Source organism: Dermochelys coriacea, chromosome 1 (genome assembly GCF_009764565.3).
Source record: "Dermochelys coriacea isolate rDerCor1 chromosome 1, rDerCor1.pri.v4, whole genome shotgun sequence".
Lineage (NCBI taxonomy): Eukaryota > Metazoa > Chordata > Testudines > Dermochelyidae > Dermochelys > Dermochelys coriacea.
Window position 1 is genome coordinate 96,952,028 of NC_050068.2, and position 27,335 is coordinate 96,979,362.

Below are 27,335 nucleotides of genomic sequence, written 5' to 3' on the forward strand. Positions count from 1 at the left end.
ATGAACTTCCTGTTTAGAGGTGTGGCCTGGGTAGTGCATGCTCTTTGAACACACTCCCGAGTCTTTAAAAAAGCTCACTCTTTTCACATGTTTCAATGATCCTGGTACTGGGTCCGACTTCTGATGTCTTCTTCAGTACCAGTGACACTGAGCTGCCCCTTGGTACTGGTCATTCCTGAAGTAGATGGTAGATTCTGGGGTGCTCAGTATCCAGACTGAGGTAGACTGTTCAAATGGAAGACGTAGCACCATTCCATCAGCAGATATTTTAATTTGGCTGCCCTGTCCTTTTTTAGAATGAGGCTTAAAGCCCTGACAAATATCACATTTGTTGCTCATATGAGCCTCCCCTAAGCACGTAAGGCAGCTGGGGTGAGGATCACTATTAGGCATTGCCTTATTGCAAGAATGGCAGAACCTGAAACCCAGAGAGTGCAGCCTATCACCAGTAGTGGGGTCAATACCCAAACTGGGTGCAAGAACTACATAAAACAACAGCAACAATTTTTTTTTAAACTAACTAATTAACTACTAAACTACCTAACAAATTCCTGTACTATTTACAGGTTCTGAGAAAAGACTTGCAGAAACAAGGACAGGGAGCTCCAACAACCATCATGGGCAATAGGAACAGAAGGAAGATTAGGGGTGGCTCAGCTCTTTATGCATGTGCAAGAGACAGAGGGCGCTGAGGCTGTCCTGATGGGTACCACTAAGGTTAAAAACTCTTAGATTACTGTGCACTGGACAAACACATACAGTGGAATGGAAATATGCAATCACTCAAAGAAGAACTTGGACTTCAACTGGTGCAGTAAAAAAAAAAACGCTCAAAAATCCCGTTTCAGACCAATGAATGCTGAATGCACATCAAAGCTTTCATTAATTAGTACCTCTAGAATTCATTTCATGATGCACCATTAAAAGTATTCACCTGTTTTGTGTATAAATTAATAGCCACAGATAATAAACCAAAAGAAATAAAACCATATGGAATTGGAAAGAATTAGAGTTACTGATTACTGTAACTGATTGTGAAAAATGGAGCACACAATCAGATTTTGACATCCTTTAATGTTCCCACCAGGCATCAAATGCCTCATCAAGTATGTATACATCCTGCACTAGACCAGTGTTTTCCATATGGGATAGTGGAACAGTAATAATTAGTCTTACATCATTCCCTCTTACCCAATTAGAAACAATCCAAATGTCTCTTCTGGGAATTGGGACACGATATTTGAACTATGAGAGAAAACTGGCCTCAGAGTTATGGGTCAGTTATTTGACAACAGAAAGATTTTAGATTTAGATACTCGACAAGCACTTTTAAAGAACTTGGGTTTCCTACTCTCTCTTATCTATAATTAAGGAATTATGCTCTTAACATCCAAGATGTGAAGATTTTCCAGAGATTACATACAAGTAAAATATCCTTCTTTTCAGTCTCTAAGGTTTCTAGGTTATTTCCACCATGGGCTGAGTAAATAAGAAACCATTTACTGAGTATTCAATTTTGAATGTTCAGTGCTAAAATTTATTTTTCTTCAGTATGTTTCTTTAACACCACTTTCTGCTGCCCAATCTATTTGAGCCTTAATGGAGAATGATAATTTGAAATACAATGCTCTAAATAGGACGGCTCTTTTATTAAGTAAGCACACTTCTCCACAATACTCTTTCTGAAACAACCCATAACAAATGTTCTACTTTCTATTAAGCAAGTTTGAAACAAACACATAAATAAACTAAAACAATGATTTCCTACTGTAAATGTATCCTGAGTTGAACATATTATGGGAATCCTAACAGGTAACTGATCAGGCAAGTGCTATTAACGTGAAAACAGATAGACTTATTAATTCAGAAACAACCGATTTTCTCCGATTTTAATGGCTAAACAGGCATATGCCTAACTAATTCTTTGATGGATGTTAAGATAATAGTGCTTGAAGTTGAAGCTTTGTTGCTTCCCAGAAAGAACAATGTCAGCTCTTACTAATTTTCCATTCTTAAATAACTTTATCATGACAGATTTTATCGGATTTAGAGCTACTCTGTCATAATTTAATACTGTATGTTGGCCTGGTTAATGAGATATTTTCTGTATGAATATATTCGTTTAATACAACAAGAGGATGTCTGAGAAAACGGGCAGGAAGGGTGAGAATAACTTATGATAAGCCCCATCTCTCCACAAACATTTGAGAGTTATTAAGGGATAATGTCAGGACTATTAGCTTTGAAGATTTTGCCTTGCCTCCAGCTAACCAAAAAGATTCTTTTGAGCAAGGACAGGTAAAGGCCTGTAAACACAACATATCAACAGAACCTTGGCTGACTAAAGAAAGAACATGCTTTCGAAGGAGGAGGGTATCTGTTCAGGGGAACTACACTTATGCCAGGTCTACACTACAAAATTGTATCAACCTAACTTAAACATCGGCATACAGTCTCCACAGTTATTATCTCACTTGTGTCAGTGATGCATGTCCTCACCAGGAGCACTTTATCAATTGTATTGTCAGTGCGGTAAATTGTGAGACAGCACCTGAAGGCCAATAACAGTCGATGCAAGCAACACAGTGTCTGACACTAAGCAACTGACACTGTCAACCTAAGTACATTGACCGTGACTCTATGCTGCTCGGGAAGGTGGTGTTACTAAACTGGAAGACAGAGGCACTTAAGTCGGCAGGAGCCAAATTTAAAAGAAGAGACACTTCCACTTCCAGGTAGCTTACGTCGACCTAACCATGTAGCATAGACCAGGCCTCAGACACACGATACCTCAGGTGTATCTGAAGGAATTAGTCAGTCTAGGTGAGACAGATGCATGTAGACTGCTTTAAAATCTTTTCTACCTACTGTTAAAATAAACAATACTTTGGTTATAAGAAGGCTGTCTGATCACCATATACCATTGGTCACAGATTCATAAAGGGAAGAGCAGCAGGTACCCGAACTCAGTTGGACCTTCTGAATAAGAATGGTTCCTACAAGGTACTGTAGCCCAGTCTAGTAGAGAGAGGGAGAACTGCAAAATTCCACTCCAGGTTAGATAAGCACAGGAGGCTGAACACCTGAAGAAATATGCTCAGAGAGATCATAAAGTAGTCAGAGGGGCAGCTAGCCCTGTAACTATTACAACAGGTTTTAATTCTTGCTTAGTAGCAATGCTCTGCAACTTTATATGAGAAACCTGGGTTTAATTCCTTCTCCTATTTGTTTGTTTCTCACTTCAATTAAAAATAAGAATATTATCCTATCATCTGGCTGCTATGTGCTGCCATCTTGCAGAGCTAAAAAACAAAGCAGGGTTTGCGTTGGTCAGTATGTGGATGGGTAACCTCCAAAGTAGGAAAAAGGCTTTGGAGATTAGAACACAAGCTATCTGGACCAGCTGGCCTTATCTTCACTGTGCTACTAAGTTTGAACCTGGAAAGTAGCCTTTTCAAAGCCTTTACCCACTCACAAATATCAGCAAAATCCCTGTTTACCAAAGGGTTTGAGACCTTCAAACAAACTGGATTATAATGTACGTGTATCTGCCAAAATATGACGTGATATTTATAGTTTACATATTCCAGTTTTATCAAGCAACTATATTTCTCTACAATTCTCAACTATTTTCATTCGAAAACACTCCTTTCTCTTGCTCACAAATCCCCCCCCCCAACACACACATTTCCTTTTGGCCCAAATTTTACACATTTAGAGACTGATATTACAGGTGAAGAAGATAAGCTTTTTGTGTTTAGGGTGTTGTATGTTTTAAATCTGGCATATTCACAAACAAACTGTTAAACTATTTATCATTGTAGTAAAAGATTATTTATCAGCTATTATATAAAGCATACTGTACACACACATCCCTACTGTATAAACTTTACAATCATGTAGAAAAAATTCTAATCTTCTCTAAGCTTTATAGTCAACTTCTCACATTCTTAACATATGATAGGTGTGATAAAAATAATAGATTATATGTTGCAATGACACTACCTCTGACCTACTCCTGCACAACATTATTAGAAACATTAAGAAGGAAAGCCACAGTTCTACAATGATTTATAATTCAATTCAATCTGCATTTCAGCAACAAAATATCCTCCTATAGGTCATCAGTATGGAAGCTGCATAGAAATCAACTTCTTCACATCTGTCCTTCCATTCTTTTTTGTAAGGAAGTTTTTAATTAGCTTGTGTTCTTTCATCCGATGCTCCATTTAAAAAATTATCAGTAAGACTTGCAATGGTTTTATAAAAAAAGACCCCAAAACCAACACCATTTATAAGAGACAGAACAGAACCTGAGATGTATTTCTCTGTATTTTATCTTGACCTGATGGTGAGGATGAGGTATTATTTTCTGTCTGACTTCATATTAAAAAAAAAAAAGTTCAGAAACCAAGTTTACCAAATTAATACCTTAAATAAAACTGTAAGGCAGAAAGATAGGTCAATTCTATCTTTTGGAGATAGTTATAGTTTTCTATAGTGTAAAATGTTTGCAATGTTCCTTTAGTTTATTACTAAAATAAGAACATCATGTGTATGCTGTTTGAAATAATACTAACCTTTCCATGAAAGGTGAACTCTTTAGAAAGGATGGGTTACTCACCTTATAACAGGAGTTCTTCAAGATGTATTTGTGATGCTGTATAAAAGGACACTAGTGTGGTCACCACTTTTACAAAATTGTGATAAATCTTGTACAAACTATGCCTTGTCAGGTATCACTGGAAAAGATAGCTTTCAGAGTAGCAGCTGTATTAGTCTGTATTCGCAAAAAGAAAAGGAGTACTTGTGGCACCTTAGAGACTAACAAATTTATTTGCGCATCCGATGAAGCGAGCTGTAGCTCACGAAAGCTTATGCTCAAATAAATTTGTTAGTCTCTAAGGTGCGACAAGTACTCCTTTTCTTATTGCAGAAGATGTGGTCTGCTGGACATTACTATCCTGTTATAATGTGTGTATTGACATTGTGTACGAAATTATGAAATTTTGCTATATGCTTGTAGCTCAAACATATTGTAAGCCTGAGAAATGCCTGCAGATTAGTTCTCCAGGAAAGACAAAGAAACTGTAAACAAACACTCCTGCTTGTCAGTCTCAGGGACATCTCATACAACAAATACTACACAGAAGATGCAGGCAAAAATTTGCAGTTTGAATGAAGTTGTCTCAGCCAGCAGGTAAGCGATGAACTCCCTGACCCCCTTTTCACAGCCAGAATTTGTTCCAGAAAAAGCGTCAAGATATAAACAGGGGAAAGAAAGACCCCTTGGTACCGCTTTCCTACCACATCTCTGGACTGATGAACGATAACAAGGAAAATTTTGAACAAAGATCCCCAATACAGTAACTCCTTACTTAAGGTTGTAGTTATGTTCCTGAAAAATGCGACTTTAAGCTAAACGATGTTAAGCGAATCCAATTTCCCCATAAGAATTAATGTAAATGGGGGGGGGGTTAGGTTCCAGGGAAATTTTTTTTTTTGCCAGACAAAAGACTATTTATAGTCCAAAAAAAATAGTCTAAAAAAAATTTCCCTACCCCCCCCCACACACAGAGTATAAGTTTAAACAAACAATGTAATACTGTACACAGCAATGATTGTGAAGTTTGGTTGAGGTGGTGAAGTCAGAGGGTGGGATATTTCCCAGGTGATGCCTTTCTGCTAAATGATGATCTAGCAATTGGCTGAGCCCTCAAGGGTTAACTCGTTGTTAATGTAGCCTCACACTCTACAAGGCAGCATGAATGGAGGGAGGGGAGACAGCATGGCAGAGAGAGACTCAAACTGTGTGTGTGTGTGTGTGTGTGTGTGGGATACGCGTTTCCCCTTTAAGTACATTGACCCCACTCTTAAGTACACTGCCTTGTTAAGTTAATCAGCAAGCTGAGACCACAGCTGCTGCCTGGAAGCTCCCTCCATCCTGAGCTCTGTCGTGTGTCCCCCAGCTTTATGGAAGATGGGGTAAGCGGGGTGCAGGATCGGGGGAGGGGGACACCCTGAAATTAGCCCCTTGCTAGCCCCCGCCCCTGCACAGCAAGCAGGAGGCTCGGGGAGCAGCTTCAAGGCAGAGGGCAGGAGCAGCACATGGCATTGGGGGAGGGACAGCTGAACTGCCAGCAACTGATAGCCTGCTGAGTAGCACAGGGAACTTAGGGAAGCGAGAAGCTGATACGGAGGCTGCCGGCCCACCCTGGTTCCAAGCCCCCACCAGCTAGCTCCAAGGAGCTGCTCTTCCTGCAAGCAGTGGACAAAGCAGGCGGCTGCCAAATGACATTATAAGGGAGGATTGCACAACTTTAAATGAGCATGTTCCCTAATTGATCAGCAACATAACAACGAAATAACGTTAACCGGGACGACTTTAAGCGAGGAGTTACTGTACTATTTGGGCAAACCAGAGAGACTTAGACAGGATTTAGGTTCAAGTCCCAGGTTTTGGCAGAAAAGCTAAGACTTTAATTATACACTTCTGCCTACAGGCCAATCTAGCCACCAGCTTTCTCATGTCAGTCAGGACCTGGGACTGGTCTCTAATGCCCTGGGACATCTTATAGGTGAAATCTGCTAATCTGTGTTAGATAGTAAAACCATATGATCTTCAACACTTGGCAGTTTGAGACCTGAAACTTCAGGGAGACTAAGGAATATACCTTTCTCCCAACGAGGTCTAGCCTCTTCACTTCTTTTCTCAAGCAGCACAGACCTGGCCTGTCTCTGTCTGCTGTATTTGGTGGCCACTAATACTACCAATGAGTTAGGAGGTGGCTAAAAGAATAGGTACTCTGACACCTGCACAGATTTGAAATACCTCTTTCAGCCCACATGGATATTGGTAGAACAATGGAAAAGTTGTTGAAGAATGGCCTTTTTAATGGAAGGGCCACTCTACTCAGTCCAAGCTATGAAGGATATCCAGCAATCTGTGCAGGGCTTCCTCTCTTCCAGGGGTATCTGTAGTGACTCTGTCACCCTTTTAAGTTTGGAAGGCCTGGCTCATCAGGACATCACATAGAGAAGGGGAGAACAAGGTCACTGGTTAGGTGTCCTTCTGTTCCTGTTGTTACTCTTCCTCATGCTGCTTGTACGTCTTGAGGAAGCGAAGATGCTCTTCCCCTTCTTTGGGAACCATTGATCTCCTTGGGTCTGAAGTCCCACAACATGGTAGTCTCAGGGATCTTCTGGGCCCCAGTACTACTCTTGTGGAATCACATAGCCTCTTGGTCCAGGGCCCCAGGGTGCTGGGTACCAACAGGTATAGGGAGAGTACTTTTTCACATAAGAGTGGCATGAGATCCTGGAGATTCCTGAGAGTCAGACTGGGCTAATAGCCTCAAGGGACCCCTCGGGGCATATTCTGGGGATGGGTGTCTCCCACAGCCCTCTTCTTACTCAGAGGATTTGGAACCAGGGTTCAATGGGGGAGCTTTCGGTACTGGAGAAGGTAGTGATGCCTTGCCTCTACTCATCAACAGTACCAGTGACAGTCTGGCTCAAACCCTACTCGAAGACAAAGATGGAGAGGGGTACTGCATAGAGATTGGTACTAGGCACTATGCTCTAGAGAATACTCGTGACTCCAATTCCGGGAGCACCATGAGCTCCTCTGGTGCCAAGACACAAGCCAGAGTAGATGGGGTCATTTCCTTGACTCAAGCTGTTGAGTAGAGGGTGCCAGATTTGGCAGTGTCAATGTGGTTGACTTGTATACCAGATATCAGTCCCAGTACCGGAGGGTGGTGCAGTTTTGCCCTTTGAAGAATCCCTGTTCCAGTACCTCCAAGTACCAGATAGTCCCATTCCAGAACATGAAGTTTCCTGATGACCTGGTACAGGATGGGGACTTCTGCCTCTTCTTAGAGGGCTTGGAAGGGAACTTTCCTTATTGTGCTAGTGGGAATGTTTATGTCTCCCTTCTCCCTGCCTGCCCTTGCTCTGCTCTCCTGAATCACTTGGAGCCAGGGGGAGGAGGGGAAGTCTTAGAACTGCTCTGGACCAGAGAAGAGGGGCCACTCTTACCTTCTTCAGGCACGGGAGTCTTCTCAGCCACAGGTTTTTCATGAAGGAACCTTCGGAGTCAGAACCCACTCAGCTGCTTGGTTCTACTCCAGAATGACATGAACATACTGCACCTAGAAGGGACATTAGTTTTCCCCAGGCAGTACACATGCGTTCTGATAGTATGTGACCTGGAAGGGCTTGTGACCAGCTGGTGATACAACTCTTAAAGCTGGGGGTCATTGGCATACTCTTCCCACAAAATGAAGAGAACCAGGGTTGGGGTGATGGGGTGTATGCACTCATATACAGATACCACTCCCAATGTTGGATGGGCGGTTCCAAGAATTAGGGAACCAAACCCATACAACTATCTCATAACTAATTAACTATGGATGCAATGGATAAGACAGAGTCTGTCTGGGCAAAAATTACATTGGGGAAGAAAACTAGTAAAGCCTCTCCTGCGATAGTGCTTGGGGTGTGCTATAGACCTCCGGGATCTAATTTGGTTATGGATAGAGCCCTTTTTAATGTCTTTAATAAAGTAAATACTAATGGAAACTGCGTGATCATGGGAGACTAACTTCCCAGATATAGACTGGAGGACCAGTGCTAGTAATAATAATAGGGCTCAGATTTTCCTAGATGCGATAGCTGATGGATTCCTTCATCAAGTAGTTGCTGAACCGACTAGAGGGGATGCCATTTTAGATTTAATTTTGGTGAGTAGCGAGGACCTCATAGAAGAAATGGTTGTAGGGGACAATCTTGGCTCAAGTGATCATGAGCTAATTCAGTTCAAACTAAATGGAAGGATTAACAAAAATAAATCTGCAACTAGGGTTTTTGATTTCAAAAGGGCTGACTTTCAAAAATTAAGGCAATTAGTTAGGGAAGTGGATTGGACTGAAGAACTTATGGATCTAAAGGCAGTTGAGGCCTGGGATTACTTTAAATCAAAACTGCAGAAGCTATCGGAAGCCTGTATCCCAAGAAAGGGGAAAAAATTCATAGGAAGGAGTTGTAGACCAAGCTGGATGAGCAAGCATCTTAGAGAGGTGATTATGAAGAAGCAGAAAGCATACAGGGAGTGGAAGATGGGAGGGATCAGCAAGGAAAGCTACCTAATTGAGGTCAGAAGATGTAGGGATAAAGTCAGAGAGGCTAAAAGTCGAGTAGAGTTGGACCTTGCAAAGGGAATTAAAACCAATAGTAAAAGGTTCTATAGCCATATAAATAAGAAGAAAACTAAGAAGGAAGAAGTGGGGCCGCTTAACACTGAGGATGGAGCGGAGGTTAAAGATAATCTAGGCATGGCCCAATATCTAAACAAATACTTTGCCTCAGTCTTTAATAAGGCTAAAGAGGATCTTGGGGATAATGGTAGCATGACAAATGGGAAGGAGGATATAGAGGTAGATATTACCATATCAGAGGTAGAAGCGAAACTGAAACAGCTTAATGGGACTAAATCGGGGGGCCCAGATAATCTTCATCCAAGAATATTAAAGGAATTGGCACCTGAAATTGCAAGCCCATTAGCAAGAATTTTTAATGAATCTGTAAACTCAGGAATAGTACCGAATGATTGGAGAATTGCTAATATAGTTCCTATTTTTAAGAAAGGAAAAAAAAGTGATCCAGGTAACTACAGGCCAGTTAGTTTGACATCTGTAGTATGCAAGGTCCTGGAAAAAATTTTGAAGGAGAAATTAGTTAAGGACATTGAAGTCAATGGTAAATGGGACAAAATACAACATGGTTTTACAAAAGGTAGATCGTGCCAAACCAACCTAATCTCCTTTTTTGAAAAAGTAACAGATTTTTTAGATAAAGGAAATGCAGTGGATCTAATTTACCTAGATTTCAGTAAGGCATTTGATACTGTGCCACATGGGGAATTATTAGTTAAATTGGAGAAGATGGGGATCAATATGAACATCAGAAGGTGGATAAGGAATTGGTTAAAGGGGAGACTGCAACGGGTCCGACTGAAAGGCGAACTGTCAGGTTGGAGGGAGGTTACCAGTGGAGTTCCTCAGGGATCGGTTTTGGGACCAATCTTATTTAATCTTTTTGTTACTGACCTTGGCACAAAAAGTGGGAGTGTGCTAATAAAGTTTGCAGATGATACAAGCTGGGAGGTATTGCCAATTCGGAGAAGGATCGGGATATTATACAGGAGGATCTGGATGACCTTGTAAACTGGAGTAATAGTAATAGGATGAAATTTAATAGTGAGAAGTGTAAGGTTATGCATTTAGGGATTAATAACAAGAATTTTAGTTATAAGTTGGGGACGCATCAATTAGAAGTAACGGAAGAGGAGAAGGACCTTGGAGTATTGGTTGATCATAGGATGACTATGAGCTGCCAATGTGATATGGCTGTGAAAAAAGCTAATGCGGTTTTGGGATGCATCAGGAGAGGCATTTCCAGTAGGGATAAGGAGGTTTTAGTACCGTTATACAAGGCACTGGTGAGACCTCACCTAGAATACTGTGTGCAGTTCTGGTCTCCCATGTTTAGAAAGGATGAATTCAAACTGGAGCAGGTACAGAGAAGGGCTACTAGGATGATCCGAGGAATGGAAAACTTGTCTTATGAAAGGAGACTTAAGGAGCTTGGCTTGTTTAGCCTAACTAAAAGAAGGTTGAGGGGAGATATGATTGCTCTCTATAAATATATCAGAGGGATAAATATAGGAGAGGGAGAGGAATTATTTAACCTCAGCACCAATGTGGACACAAGAACAAATGGGTATAAACTGGCCACCAGGAAGTTTAGACTTGAAATCAGACGAAGGTTTTTAACCATCAGAGGAGTGAAGTTTTGGAATAACCTTCCAAGGGAAGCAGTGGGGGCAAAAGATCTATCTGGTTTTAAGATTCTACTCGATAAATTTATGGAGGAGATGGTATGATGGGATAATGGGATTTTGGTAAGTAATTGATCTTTAAATATTCAAGGTAAATAGGCCAAATCCCCTGAGATGGGATATTAGATGGATGGGATCTGATTTACTATAGAAAATTCTTTCCTGGGTATCTGGCTGGTGAATCTTGCTCATGTGCTCAGGGTTTGGCTGATTGCCATGTTTGGGGTCGGGAGGGAGTTTTCCTCCAGGGCAGATTGGAGAGGCCCTGGAGGTTTTTTTGCCTTCCGCTGTAGCATGGGGCATGGTTGACTGGAGGGAGGCTTCTCTGCTCCTTGAAGTTTTGAACCATGATTTGAGGACTTCAATAGCTCAGACATGGGTGAGGTTTTTCATAGGAGTGGTGGGTGACATTCTGTGGCCTGCGCTGTGCAGGAGGTCGGACTAGATGATCAGAGTGGTCCCTTCTGACCTTAGTATCTATGAATCTATGAACTAGAAAATAATAAAACTATTTACAGAGAAATGCTATAAAGTCAGCATGAACCCTGAAGCTCCCAAGAGCAGTAAGGAGGAACCTTATTGCAGACCAGCAGCTCCCTTCATTTCCCTGGTACAGAGCCTGAGGTGGCAGAGGTGTAGGCATGGACCATATGGACACTGCTAGGGAAATATCTCCAGGTCCTGGGATGCATGTGCAACCTAAAGTCCATTACACATAGGGACAAGCACTTGAAGAATAAAAGTAGTTTTTGTTATAGTTTTTATAATCACCAATACAGTAAAGAAGAATTAAACAAAATGAATGTCAACTCACAAACAAACAAACATAGCATACTAAATATATACCTTGTAGCTCCCAGACCTTCAGCGGTTCCCAGTTATTAGTACTTTTAATTAGGTGTTTTCTGAACTCCTTCAGATTATCTTTAAGGTCAGGATACATCTGTCTAGATCAAAACATAAAAAAAAAATCAAATTACCTCCCTCCATCACATACAAAACTGTCTAACAGTTTTATCTTGCTTCTGTATTTAAGGTAACAAACAAGAATTTAACACTTCTATAAACAGAGATTAGGATTTATGAATGCAGCCACAATTTAAGGACCTCATCTTAAGAATGCTTTAAACACCCACAGCTTCTATTCATGATTTCAAGGAGAACTGAAATTACTTAGTAATTCTCTAGATCAGACCCTAAATAAATTGATGGGTTATTTGAACCTAATTTAAGTTTCTAACAAATAGACAAAATGATATTGTATATGAAATGAACTTTGCATTAAGTGTATTAAGGGTCTGGCAAAATGATCACAAATTTAGAGGATTTAATGCAAACATGGGGCTATGTGCATTCATGAGTAACTCAACTAACTTTCATGGAGTTACATAAGGGTTGTATTTTGCACATGTTCTTAAACTATTTTCACCAGTCCACCTCCCAAAATGTATTGTATATTAGAAGGTCACACACTTTGTTGCTTCTGCAGCCTGGATCTTATTTCATATACCAGGGGTTCCTTCCATTCCCCCATTCATGCTCAGAAGCTCCCTCTGTGCCACCCTTCTACCGCCCTCTGTTTCAGGGACTCCCTGCAACCTCCCTCCCCATGACAGGGCCTCTGTGTGTTCCCCATTCCTTCCCCCCATTGCAAGGTCCCTCATTTTTCCCCACTCATGTCAGGGGCTCTGAGGGCTTCCCATTCCCTCTGCATGCCATAGGCCATCCCCCTCCATTCCAGAACCATTGTGGTCCCCATATTCCTTCCTTCCCCACTATTCTCTTCCCTCTACATGTCAGAGGCAGCTCTATGTGCCCCCTACTCCTCTGTATGGTAGGGTACCCAATTCCCATCCCTATCCCAGAGCCAATATGCTTCTGTATTCTACCTCATATCAGGTCCCCCATTTCCCCCTGCCAGGAGTTCTTATGACCCCACCACTTCCCACATGCCAGCAGCTCTGTGGTGCCCCTCCTTTTTCTCCTTTGTTTTTTTTATTTTATTTTAACCAAAGTCAATAGGGTTCTGCCCACAAATGTCTAGAAAATTCCCTGAAATGTATGAATTGATTGGATAGGGGGTTCAAAAGTGATTAAATTATATCCAAACAGAGAAATGCCATCAAGTTGAGTCTAAGTCCTCAAAAATTCCACAAATTAAAGAGAAATTCTGCTCTCTAAACACATGTATACCCCTTTCACAGAACGTCACAATACTAATTGTATATTTTTGATCATTTTGGCAATATTCAAATACAGCAGTGATAAGCACATTATAAATACTTATGACTTGTCTACACAACAAGCTGGTGTAATGTAGATTTACACTCTGGCTTGCAGCACAGTAACTTGCTTTGTAGACAAGCCCTTAGATAAAACTAAATAGAGAGGTGGACAGAGGGACTGACATTCGCTTCAGCGGAACCTGTTTGAAGTATAAGAATAGCATTTGGCCCATGCTGTCAATGGAATGCCTAACTTTAAAAGTTGTTCAGCAATTAGTTCAGCTTTTCAATATCACAGGCATCAGAACCAAACCAATTATAAAAAATACCTACAGAAGGCGGTGGATACTGACCCCAGTTACGTAACAAGGATATTAACGTCTTGTAACCCCTACCATGTCACATGATGGGCCACAAAATAAAATTTTTTATCAGTTCATTTCAGCCTTCATTACTTGATACCAGAAATAAACTAAATCTCAAACAATGATGCTGCAAATGAAGCAACCTGAATCCTTTGGTCTAGAAGGGCCTGGGCAACCTTGCAGAAAATTGAAGAAGAAAGTTGCAGTATTTCCAAATTCTCCTGGAGTCAAGAGGCATTAAACATAAATCCAGGAGAGTGATTTCCTCCACACATCTACATGTGACAGGTCCAGAGATACTTCCAATATAAAACTCATTCCAACAGGAGCATGAAGGAGAATACAGACTAGTGGATTACATCATTCAGAAATTTCAAGAATACTTTATCTCGATCAAAAATGTCACTTGTGCAGTACATATTTTCTTTATAAGCTACCATAGGAAACCATTAATCATTATATTAAAGGCATACTTAATAAACCTAAGTCATGTGAATTTGAACAGTTAACGGTGCAATAATTATAGAGTAAATTTTTCATGGTATATTGACAGCTATGTCAAAACAAAATGATTACTAGAAATGGATTTGAGCTTGCAAAGAATAATGGATATTTGTAGGTCTAGCGAAAGCTGCCTCCCAAATAAAAGTGATAGTAAGCAGGAAAAGGTATTAAGATATACAGACAAGATAAAAGGATAACTGCAGAGACTAAGTTTATAATAAATGAGGCAATCAAAATGCGATGCACGTGTGATAAAGGGTAGATCCACACTTACGGCAATGTGTACAGTACAGACCCTGAATGCCAACTAGCACGGGCATAGCAGTAGTGTAGATGACGAGGTACTGCTTAGCAGAGTAGAGTGCACTACACATCAGAAGCCTACACTGTATATCCCATACGGGTCTCTACATACCCAAGGAACGTCTCCCATTTCTACACTGCTATCTTTGGCAGTGTAGCGTTCTGCTGCCTTCCCACTCCTGGAGCTTCTTCTCGCTACACTCAAAGACTGTAACTAGGGAAACGCTCTGGCAGTGGGGATTATGACAGAGTGCTGGACAACAGCTGCTGATCCAACACTCTGGTCACTGCAACTCTAATTAGTTGTTCTAAAGTAGACCTGATTAAGGCCTGGTCTACACCACAGAGTTAGGTTGACATATGGCAGCTTATTTTGACCTAACTCTGTAAGCATCTACACTAAAGCTCCCATTGATGTAAGTCACCATTACATCAACTTAACTTCACGTCCATGAGTAATCAATGTAGTTAGGGCAACACAGTATTCATGTAGACACTGCATTACTTACATCGCCTGTTGGCTGTCAGCCCCATGCAGGGCTCATAGCTGGAGTCCCGCTGTCAGCCCTGCATGGGGCTCACAGCTGGAGACCCCCCGCACTGTGGCTGACAGTCTAAGCTGTCAGCCCCATTCAGAGCTCACAGCTGAAGCCCTCCAACCCTGGGGCTGACAGTTTCTTATTCAATCGAACAGTGCACCTTGGTGGGGGAGCACAGGATAGTTCCATTTTTTAGTTCTCAATTGAGAGTGATAGTCAATTTCCTGCATTAGATAAAACTGACAGACACTGAATGGGGACAAGAGATAGCATAACAAGGGTGGTGGAAACATGACTTTTGTTGATGTTCTCATAATACAGGATGGCTGGTTAGACACATCATCTGGTTGGTCTGATCAGGTCCCTCTCCTTCTTAGTCTGGACAGAGCTGGATCGAACATCCTATTTTATCGTACTGTCTCATACAATATAGTTGATTTCAGGATCTGGGAGAAAAAAAGGGGGTGTGGGGGGAGAGAGAGAGCACAGTAGGGCAGAAAGGAGCACAGGAGGGAGGGGAAGACAGAGAAGGATCTCATATGTATCAGGTTGGGGTTCTCGCTGGTGCAATCACAGTCTAGTGTTCCCACTGGAGTATCAAGGTCTGATGTCCCAGCAACATTCCTTCCGGTGCAGCCACTGTAGTGGTAAAAATACTCCTTCCATTCTTTCCCAAAGTCTCTTTTAAGGACCCCAAAAGGGAGCAACAGAGACCATTCTCTCATTATTTTGTCTACCAATTAGGCCTAATTTCTGACATACGAATTCTGGTCCTTTGATTTTCTATTTTTTGGTCCTCTTATTTACCAGTCGTAATTTTAACACAGTCCTTGAGTAATAAACCCTTTATGTGTTTAAATTAATTTTTGTCATATTCTTGCATCTTTTTTTAAACATAACGGATCACTTTGACAACTCATGAATCTTTGCCCACTTTTTACCAGCTGAACTTACAATTAGGGTAAAATTGTAGGCCCATTTATTGCAACAGGGGAGGCAAGGATGCTGCCGGAGCTCCCCGCAGCCAGACCCTTTCCCTGCTGCCTTTCACTTGCCAGAACCTTTCCTCCCTGCAATGAAAGGCTCTAGCAGCTGGAAGCTGCCATAGCCTTATCCCTGCTGCCTCCACTGACTTTTCAACGCCACGTGTAGCTACATGTACCCTACGTGCCACGGCAAGTATAGACAAGGTAGCAGTGTGAAGCATTCACCATAAACACACACATACAAACCCAGAAATAACAGTTTTTTCTTGAAATTCCTTACCGTGGTCTCCATAGGAAAGTGTTCTTCAAAACCACAAACTAAAATACAACTTATTGCAGAGAAGAAGTAACTCACCTTGTGTAGTAACGATGGTTCTTCGAGATGTGCATCCCTATGGGTGCTCCACTGCAGGTGTGCTTCTGTCCCTGTACTGCTAATCAAAGAACTTCGATAGCAGTGTCCGTTAGGCCGACACATCCGCTGTCCCTCTTCATGCGTGGTCTAACCTCCCTCAATTCCTTCTCTACTGCAGAGTCACTGACAAGAACTCCAAAGTAGAGGAAAGTATAGTGGGTTGTGGAGCACCCATAGGAACAAACATGTTGAAGAACCATCATTACCGCACAAGGTTATTAGCTTCTTCTTCTTTGAGTAGCATCTCTATGGGTGCTCCACTGTAGATGACTCCCGAGCAGTACCCCCACTGCAGGGCTGGGGCTTTGGAGTCAATCAACTACAAATGACACTACCGTGGCGCTGAAGATGGCATCAGAGGCAGAGTCCCCAGTGATCACATAATTTTCTGCGAAGGTGTGGAATGATGTCCAAGTCACCGCTCTACAGATTTCTGAGATAGGGACATTCTTGAGAAAGGCAACAGATGAGGAGATTTACCTCATGGAGTGTGTGTGAATACCAGCTGGAGGTGTTATGTTGTAAACCTGGTAACATTGCTTAATGCAGTTTGAGACCCATTTGGAGAGCCTGTAAGCTGATATTGCTAAGCCCTTGGATCTTTCCACAATGGAAAGGAAAAGCTTGGGAGATTTCCTAAAAGCCCTTGTCCTATCCAGGTAAAACACCAGGACTCTCCTAACATTTAGCGTGTTTAGTATAGTCTCCCTGTTATCATGGTAAGGATTAGGGTAAAAAGTCAGAAAGTAGATCAGTTGGTTCACGTGAAAAGGGAAGGTCACCTTGGGAATGAACTTCAGGTATGGTCCGAGAATAATCTTGTACTGAAAGAATACTGTGTAGGGGGATGTGCCATCAAAGCCGCTACTTTCCCGATTCTCCTAGCTGAGGCGATTGCCACCAGAAAGGCCATTTTCAATGACAGGTATGTAAGCGAACAGGTTGTCATAGGTTCGAAGGGAGGTCTAGTCAGGCTTTTCAACATTAGGTTTAGATCCCATATAGGGGTGGGATGTTGGGATTGTGATAAAAGGTTTACTATATCTCTGAGGAATCATTTTGTGCTTTGGTGTGATAGCATCAAGTATCCCTTTACTTGTCGGTGGAAGGCTCCTAACACTGCTAGGTGGACCCTGAGTGAACTGAGAGATAGTCCCGATTTTTTAAGAGTCAGTATATAGTCTAGGTTCTTTGGAAGAGTAGCGGATGTTGGAGAAATTTTTTGGGAACTACACCAAGCCTGATACCTGGACTACTTTTGCTGGTACATACGGCATGTTGTGGATTTTCTATTGTGTAGTAATACATCTTGTACCTCCTCCAAGCAGGAGTTTTCTATGCGTTGGAACCATGAAAGAGCCAAGCCTTGAGGCGGAGACTCCTCAGGCTGGGATGCAGAGTGTGTCCTTCATTCTGTGAGAGGAGGTAGAGTGGATTGGAGAGAGATCGGTGGGTCTGAGTTGTGACAGGTAAGGATACCAAGTCTGTCTCAGCCAGGTGGAAGCAATCAGTATGATCTGTGCTTCTTCTCTTTTTATTTTAAATAGGACTTTTGACAATAGGGGAAACGGGAGAAAGGTATAGAAAAGATTCTTGTCCCAAGGAATCTGAAGAACATCACCCAGGGAGTGCTGTTCTATCCCTGCTCTGGAGCAGGAACATGGACATTTCCTATTCTGGTAAGTGGCAAATTGGTCTGCGGTCGGTGTCCCACACTGCCTGAATAGGTTGTTAAACTCTGCTGGGTTTATTTCCCATTCGTGGTCATGTGGGAACTTGCATGTGGGAGACTGTCTGCCATCAAGTTTTGTGTGCCGAGAAGGTAGGCCGCTAATAATGTAATATTGTGGGAGATGTACCAGTTCCATAACTTTAGTGCTTCTGAGCAGAAGGAGGGTGAACTGGCTCCTGCTTGTCTATTTATGTAGTTCACACATGTTATGTTGTCTGTTAGGACTCTCGTGTGTTCCCTTGATCAGCGAGAGGAAACAGGTGCAGGCATTCCTAACCGCTCTGGGTTCAAGGCGGTTTATGTGAAAAGAAGTGTCCTTGAATGACCATTTCCTTGTGTTGTAAGGTCATTTAGATGCATGGCCCATCCTATGAGGGATTTGTCAATGGTGAGAAGTAATGACAGGAAAGTTTGTGAAAAGGGGATCCCTTTGGAAACATTTGCTGGGTTTTTCAACCAGTCCAGAAAGCTTTTGACCTTAGTGGGCAGTGAGAGAGGTTTGTCTAGTCTGTCTCTGTTTGGTCTATAGTCCGAGCTGAACCACATCTGGAGACACCGCATATGAAGCCTGGCATGAAGTATCACCACTGTGCCAGCTGTCATATGCCCCCAAGAGTTGGAGGCAGTGTCTGGCTGATATTTGGGGGCTGTTTTGTACTGTTTCTATGGGTGTGGCCAAGGAGAGGAGCCTGTGTTGGGGTAGGAGCACTATGGCCTGTAACGAGTCAAGGTCCGCCCCTATGAATTCCAGGCATTTTACTAGGGCAAGGGTTGATTTCTTAGCATTGATCTCTAGGCCCAGTTCTATGAACAAGTCTATTGTGACTTTAGTAACACAGCAAACCTCGTTGATGGAGAAGCCTCTCAAGAGGCAATTATCCAGGTAGGGGTAGATCATGATCCCCTAGGAGCATATGTGAGCGGTCACTACTGAGAACACTCTTGGAGCCGATGATAGCCTGAAGGGAAGTACTCTGTACTGATAGTCATTGTTTGCTAGCGTAAATCTGAGAACCTGCCTGTAGGATGGTAGAATTGAAATATGGAAATAGACATCCTGAAGGCTGAGGATCAAAAACCAGTCTCCCTGTTCCAGTGCTGGAATAACAGTTGCTAGAGTGGCCCTCTTGACTTTTTGAGCTTTGACAAACTTGTTGAGTGCTCTGAGGTCTAGTATGTGTCTCCAACCTCCCTTCCTCTTGGGTATTAGGACATAGCAAGAGTAAAAACCTTTGCCTCATAGATGTTGAGGTACTGATTCTATGGCTCCTAACTGGAGGAGGCAATCTATTTCTTGTCACAGTAAACTCTCCTGAGAAGGGTCCCTGAACAGGGACAGGGAGGGTGTTGTGCACGAAGAAGGTGGTAAAGTAGATGGAATACCCATTGCAAATGATCTCCAAGACCCATTGGTCCCACGTGTGATGGAATTTGGCAAGGTGGTAGACGAATAGGGAGGATAGGTTGGTCACCTGAAGTATTTCAGGGGAGTGGTATGTCAACACCTCGACCAATCCATCAAAATTGGAGTTTTGAGGTAGATGGTTGCAACATGGAAGGCTGTGGAACTGATGGTTTGCATCTGGAGAACCTAGCTTTCTTTCTTTGAGGTTCATAAAAGCATTGAGTTGTGTACTGAGAGGTACAGAATTTATGTTGAGACTGAGTACTAAATGTTCTCTTTTGTCCCGGATGTATAAATCTCTAATAAGCAGAGAGGTATCCTTAATAGTATGGAGGGACACGTCAGTCTTTTCAGCAAACAACTTGATGCCTTCAAAGGGAAGGTCTTCCACAGTTGTCTGCACATAACCACTGCCGTAGAGATGGACCGGGTCACTGTATCGGCTGCATGGACTGCTGATTGGAGCCTTGTTTTGGCTGCTAGCTGCCCTTCTTGGTTGCTCTGTGACTCTGAGAACCAATCAATAAAGCAGTTGAGTTTCAAATAGTTAATGTAGTCATACTTGGTCATCAGGCTTCACAATTTGCAATTCAAAAATGCAAAGTGGCAGAGGAGTAGACCTTTCTCCTGAAGAAAACCAAGTGCTTCCTATCATGGGGGTGGATCTCATTTGGTGCTGGTGGCTGTGGGAGTTTAGTCTGTCCACAAAGATGGAGTTGGGGGAGGGTGGGAGAAAAAAATCCAGCCTTCTAGCTGGAATGTAATATTTTATATCAGCCCATTTCCAAATAGGCGTCACTGAAGCTGGGGGTTGCCATCTAGTTTTTGCAGGGTCCAGGAGGAGGAGGAAGAATATAGGATGTCAAGGAGTTTGGTGAGTGTCCTTTCCTTCCTTCAGAGGTATTTGCATTGTGTCTGCAGCCATTTCTGAAATGTCACAGAGTAGCCAGAAATCATCAGCTAAGGGTCCCTTTTCCCCAACCAGGGAATGGATTTCAAGAAGTGCTTCTCTTGCAAAAAGGCCATCTCTGTGGCAGACAAACACTCTCGCTGCATATGCTGCCTCAGGGAAGGCCACATTTCCCAGGAGTGTGTTCTCTGCCAACAACTCAGACCCAAGTCTCAAAAAGATAGGGAGTTGAGACAGAAGATCATCTTTATGGCGGCAGCCCTGCAACCTTCCCCAGTCTGTGCCAGCAGTCACCCAAAAGGCACGAGTCTTCCCCACAGCTCTCAACATGCAAGAACCCTGGGTCAAAGAAACCAGCTGTGAATGCCTCTCATAAGACATTAAAAAAAAGACAGTAGTGAGTCTCCAAGCTGGCCGTAAAAGATCTCCGGCATGCTCGGTACCATCAGCACCAAGGCAGTCCAAGCCCGGTACCCATGGCTCACAAAGACCTGGAGCGGCAGGTATTGTTGACTTGCCTACGGATCTCATAGGCACAGGTACTAAGCCAAGGGTATTGATGGACAAAGATAGGAGTTGAGAGTACTCCAGTAAGAAAACACTGCAGTACGTACTGTACCTTCAACACCGTCATCTGTGCCGCATTCAGCACTGCTGCGTTCAGTGCAGGCAAGATCCCAGACGCCCTCCATTCCACCACTAGCACCAGGGCGGTCTCGCACTGCTGAAATTATGGCACACAGGTGAACTCAAGGTATCCGATATACCAGAGTCTCCTCTTCTCAGAACCAGGAACTCTGAACTGAATTTTCTCCCAGTACCTGCCAGTTCTCTTCGGTACCTGCCATGCACCTTCACTTTCTAGACAGTGAGCCAGAGGAGGTAGTCTCCCATCACTCCTCCCATGTTCCCTATGATTCCCGTTATTAAGGGGCTCCTTGGTCATACCCTGAGCCTGCCCCACCCCCATCATGGTACGACCAGAGGTCGCCACCGCCAGGTTCTATGGCAAACCACCCGTGGCCCTACTGAGATCCCTGGGCATCATATCACCGCCACACTTCTCAGGCTTCGAGCCTCACCCATAAGACCCTCAGATGATCTCTCTCGGCTATGGCATCCAGAACCTCGGAACCTCCAGAGGAGATTATAGAGGAATAGGAGTATGGATTGGAGGAACAGGTTATCCTGAGAACCAAGATATCTTTCTCCTCCCCAGAGGAAACAGTCATGCCCCTGCCATGTACATTGGTTACTTACCCTACACCAGGGGTCTCAAACACGCGGCCCGCCAAGCTCCCCACGGCCCCCCATCCCCTCCCCAGCACGCCGCGTCCCCAGCCTACCTCCAGGCCAGGGGTGGGCAAACTACGGCCCCGGGCAGGATCCAGTCCCTCAGGGCTTTGGATCCGGTCCATGGATTTGCCAACCCTGGGGTGCTGAGGGCCCCGCACTGTTTGGAAAGGTAAGGTCAAAAGCTTTCTGGACTGGTTGAAAAACGCCGCTTCCCTGCAACCCCAGAGGGGAGGGGGAGCAGAAAACTCCATGAGCTGTTCTTGCCTACGGTTACCTCCCCTGAAGCTCCCATTGGTCAGGAACGGGGAACCGCGGCCAATGGGAGCTTCAGGGGAGATACCCAGGCAAGAACAGCTCACGGAGTTCTCTGCTTCCCCTCCTCCCGGGACTGGAGGGACAGGGTGCTCACCGCTTCCCAGAGCAGCATGGGGCCGGGGCCAGGAGCCTACTCTGGCACCCCTCCTGCACCCCACTCCCTGCCCTGAGCCCCCTGCTGCACCCCAATCCCCTGCCACACCCCACACTCCCTCCTGCACCCCAACCCCCTGCCCTGAGCCCCCTGCTGCACCCCACAGGCAGGGGCAGAGTTGGGGACAGGGGCAGCGGGGGGAGGGGGAGTGATGTGGCCCTCGGGCCAACCTACGAGTCCTCATGTGGCCCTCCTGGTGATTTGAGTTTAAGACCTCCACCCTACACTTGAGTCTTCAAGATGTGTTGTCCACATGTATTTCACTTCTGGTGTGCATGTGCCTGATGGACTGAGATCAGAATCTTGTGAACAGCAGTGTCTGTTGGGGCCATACCAGAGTCCCATAGCCAACGACACAAAGGGCTGGGCAGACAACTGCTCTTCAGTTCCTTCACTAAAACAAAATCCAGAGTATCAAGGATTCCAAAGAACCACAGTTAGCCTGGGGTAAGTAACCACTCTTTTTCTCCGAGTGACTGCTCAAATGTATTCCCCTTCTGATGACTCACAAGCACTGAACTCAAGTCCTGGAGGTGAGTATTCTGAGTTTACTGACTACTGTACAGCTCTGCTGAAGTAAGTGCTGGATCTGAATCCCTCTACCAAGGAGTGGCGCTGCATGAAGGTGTGAACTGAGTTCCAAGTAGCTGCTTTAAAAATCTCAAACTGGGACACATCACAGTGAAGAAGCAGAAACTCCCTGAGATCTGGTGGAATTGGTCCTAACCTGCCCAAGTGGGGATTAAATAGGTCACTGCCTAGCCATCTTAATACAGTCTGTGACCCATTTAGACAATCTTTGAGTGGCGATTGAGAATGTTAGGAACAATTTCGGAGAATTCCTCAAAGGTTCTGTTCTGTCTAGATAGTAAGGCTATGTCTACACAGCCCTACAGTTCAGACTACAGGGGTGTGAACTGCAGCATGTACTAGCATGCTGCACTGTAACTCCACCATGTGGATGTTGCTGGCACAAACTAAAACTCTTAAATAGGACTACATTAACACAAACTAGGTAACCTTATCGTTACCAAATGAGCAGTAGTGTAGACAAGCACTAAGACAGAGATCTGACAACATCCAGGGTGTGAAGTTTAGCTTCTCCCCAAGTGGTGTGAGCAGATTACCTGATTAAGATTAAAATCAGAAACCACTTTAAATAAGAACCTTGGTAAGGTTCTAAAGTAATTTTGCTCCTGTGGAATACTACACAAGGGGGCCCCACTGTAAGGGCTTGAATATTTCCTATCCTTCTGTTTGAAGTTATGGCCACTAAGAAAACGGTTTTCACGGATAGGTGGTACAAAGAGCAGGTCACCAAATGGAGATCCTATCAAACTTGTTAAAACAACTTTGAGGTCTCAAGAGGGCAGAGGGTCTCTGACTGGTGGTAAGACATGAAGTAGACCCTTGAGAAATCTAGCCACTGTCAGATGACAGAAGACAATGGGGCCTTCCAGAAGGGAACAGTGAGGAAAGATAGTCACCAGGTGCATTCTTAGGGAGCTTATGGAAAGTCCTAAACACTTTAAGTACTCCAGGATACTAGCCAGCAGTGCTTTCAAGGAAGACAGACAATTCTCCAATGCCTAGAGAGAGAACCTCTTCTATTTAGCAGCTTAAGTAGGTCTGGTAGAGTCCTTTCTCCAGCAAGCTAGGATGTTTTCAATGCTAAGGAGCAGTATCCATCAGTGGATGTCAGCCAACCAACACCCAATCAATGAAATGAAGAGATGTGTCCAGGTGTAGGACTTCTCCCTTCAATTGCATCATCACTTCTGGGTATGTTGGAAGTGTTAGGCACTGACCTAAGAACAGGAATCTATTAAAATGGTTATCTTCAGAGAAATACCAACTCTCAGTCCTCAAACATGAATGGATATCATCTGAAGAATGGCTCAGATGGCCATAATATGCAGTTGGGCTATGCAATGCTGTTAACTTATATTATATATTCCCAAAATTTCAGAGGGAGATGAAATGGGACAGATGATGGGAGTCTAGCAGTGGTTAACAAGTCAGGCCAAGAAGCAATTTGAGCTTATATTTGTGGGGATAGGCATCATGGATGGGGAACATAAGCAGTCTGACCTAGTGGTCAGAGTGGGAGATCAGCCTAGTGGTTAGAGCCAATAAAAAGAACCAGGAGTCAGAGTCAAGGGTCAGTCGAGTCAGAAGCCAGGCAAGGGATCAAGGCTGGAGTAGACAGGAGATGGATGGGAACAAGAAAGGAGCAGGTGTGGAGCAAGGGTGGGAATGAGTTAGGAGCAAGGCTAGGAATGATGCTGGGAACAAGGCAGGCACAGGAGATATGACCGTTGCAGGCGTAAACACTGAGCAGCTGGCAACCTGCCACTGCTATTAAATGCAGAACAGGTGGCTCCTTAGCAACCAACTGGAAAGGCCAGCCAATCAGGTGATTCTGCCTCAGCCCAGCTAGGGTCATTAACAAGCCTGAAGACTGAGCTGGCTAGCTCCAGGCTCAGCTGAGGGAACTCAAGCCTGTAGTTCCTAAGAGTTACCCTCACTTTCAGAGGTGCCTTCTAGGGACCCTCAGACTGGGCTTCTTAGGATGGGTCCAATGAAAGTCCCATACTAATCCTGGTGCATGAACATTCTCTGCTCGCTCCCACAACTGGTCATCAGGACAGTAGCTGTCCTAGTACACGAAGTAATAAAGCTTGCCCCAAATTTGCTTGGAGTTAAGAATCTGTCTGATAATATATTCTTCATGTCCATAGTTTGTTATGGCAGCTGGAGGTGGGCTGGGTCAACCTGGGTAGGGTTTTTAAGGTAATGTTTAAAAGAGAGACGTGGATGGGTCTTCATTGACTCTGATAATCGAAGACTGAAAGTCATCCGGCTGATTTGCTCAAGAATCTCAAATGAACCTATATGTTGGTGATAACCAGCTTACTCAATGGTAGGATTTATTTGAGAGTCCAAGTTGATTTGAGATTCCCCAGTGCTAAAGCTAGGTGCATCCTGGCAGCACCAATTAGCACAATATTTACAGGTTTCTTTGGTGGCTTCCAAATGTTCTGTAAGTTCTTGTTATATGTGATGCAGATGAGTGACTAAGTTTGCTGCTGCTGGGACTGGGGAGTCTGTGAGCAATGCTGGTTGAAAGCAGGGATGGAAGCCATGAATGGGATCAAGCAGGCTCTGTCGGGCAGAGGCATGGATTGAATTGTTGTAGATGACCTCAGCCTCTGGCAGAAGGGAAACCTAGTTATAATGGTGATAATTTAGGAAGCTCTCGAGTTACTGCTCTAAGATCTGGTTTACCCATTCAGTCTACCCATTGACTGTGTGCGGTATGCCGAAGATGTAAGGAGTTTTACACCCAGGATTTAAAAACTCATGCCCAAAACAGGAGACAAGTTGTGGACCCCAATCCAACAGCATGTTGGTCTGCAGTCCATGGAACCAGAAAACAAGCTCTAGGAAGGGATGGGCTTTTTCCAGGGCAGATGGGACCATGCAATAAAGGACAAAGCATGTCATCTTGGTTAAGAGGTCAGCTGTGACTAGCATGACTGTACAACCATCGAAGTCTGGTAATTCTACAATGAAGTTGAGGAAAATGGTGGACCAGGGCTGAGATGGGTGGGCAACAGCTGAAGGAAACTGAGTGACTTCCAGCAAGGGTTCTTTGTCCTTAAACTCACATCACGTTTTAGAGGATTCCATTCTGTAGCTGGAAACGTGAACTAGGCTGGATGTCTACATTGCCCAGAATCTGGTGAATCTGGATGGTAAATGAGTTGTGAAGCAGCAGCTATTGAACTATGGACATTAGGGTCCTGTCCACAGTTCCACTGACAAAATTAGACAGTTTAAAAACTGTTGAAAATGGTTCCATGCATGAGTCGACATTTTCATCCTCATGGGAGAGGGCATCCACCCTTTTATATCTTGCACCCATGCAGCACATCACAATAAACTCAAATCAAGAAAAGAAAAATGGCCAATGGATCTGGAGTTGATCTAGATTTTTGGCAATGCAGAAATATTCTTAAGGTTTAGTGCTCTGTGAGAACCTCAACTGCGAACCCAACCCCTTCTAAGAGGTACTGCCACTCTTTAAGACATATTTTAATTGCTCGCAGCAACTTCTCCTACATGTCAAGGTTTCTCTCTGCCAGGATTAATTTTCGGTAAATGAAACAGGCCCAGGGCTTGGAAGGTAACTTTGGACCAGATTGATGTGGGCTCTCACTTGGGCCTCGGACTGGCCCTTGATGAACCAGTCATGGAACTGCAGTGTCATGGGATGGGCAAAGACCAACCAGCCGTGAAACAGGGGATGGAAAGCCGAGATGGCCACCAGGTGCACCTTGACTAGGGACAGTGACAGGTCCTGGAGCTTCAGATATAGCAAATAGTCCAGGATGACTTGCGGGGGGCTTCCTGCACCCGGATGCGGCATTCGAGATCCAACATGTGAACCGCTTACATTTTGCTACGTGGAGGGTTTCCTGCTGCCCAGCAGGACCTGTTGAACATTGCCTCTCCTCCTCACAGAAACCAGGCCATCAGGTGCAGCACTGCCAGGTTAGAATCATAGAAGATTAGGGTTGAAAGAGACTGCAGGAGGTCATCTAGTTCAACTCCCTGCTCAAAGCAGGACCAAACCCAACTAAATCATCCCAGCCAGGGCTTTGTCAAGCTGGGCCTTAAAAACCTCTAAGGATGGAGATTTCACCACTTCCCTAAGTAATCCATTCCAGTGCTTTACCATCCTTCTAGTGAAATAGTTTTTCCTAAATTCCAACCTAGACCCCCCCCACCGCAACTTGATACCACTTCTCCTTGTTCTGTCATCTGCCACCCTGAGAACAGCTGAGCTCCATCCTCTTTGGAACCCCCCTTCAGGTAGATGAAGGCTGCTATCAAATCCCCCCTCATTCTTCTCTTCTACAGACTAAATAAGCCCAGTTCTCTCAGCCTCTCCTCATAAGCCATGTGCCTCAGCCCCCTAATCATTTTTGTTGACCTCTGCTGGACTCTCTCCTATTTGTCCACATCCTTCTATAGTGGGGGCCTCAAAACTGGGTCCAATACTACAGATGTGGCCTCACCAGTCCCGAATAGAGGGGAATAGTCACTTCCCTCAATCTGCTGGCAATGCTCTTACTAATGCAGCCCAATATGACATTAGCATTCTTGGCAACAAGGTCACACTGTTGACTCATATCCAGCTTCTCGTCTCCTAATCCCCAGATCCTTTTCTACAGAACTGCCCTTTAGCCAGTCGGTCCCCAGCCTGTAGCTGTGCATGGG

The 27,335-nt window shown here is 44.0% G+C and overlaps 1 protein-coding gene across 2 annotated transcripts in view; it reads right to left on the minus strand.

The window, feature by feature from the left end:
* The window catches only part of UGGT2 (UDP-glucose glycoprotein glucosyltransferase 2), a 312,930-nt gene that overhangs the window by 245,689 nt on the left and 39,906 nt on the right, over positions 1 to 27,335 (minus strand). For both annotated transcript variants that reach the window (XM_038387171.2, XM_043504676.1), the window contains one exon: positions 11,747 to 11,847. In XM_038387171.2, the coding sequence (XP_038243099.1) occupies positions 11,747 to 11,847 (101 nt within the window). The remainder of the gene's footprint in view (positions 1 to 11,746; positions 11,848 to 27,335) is intronic.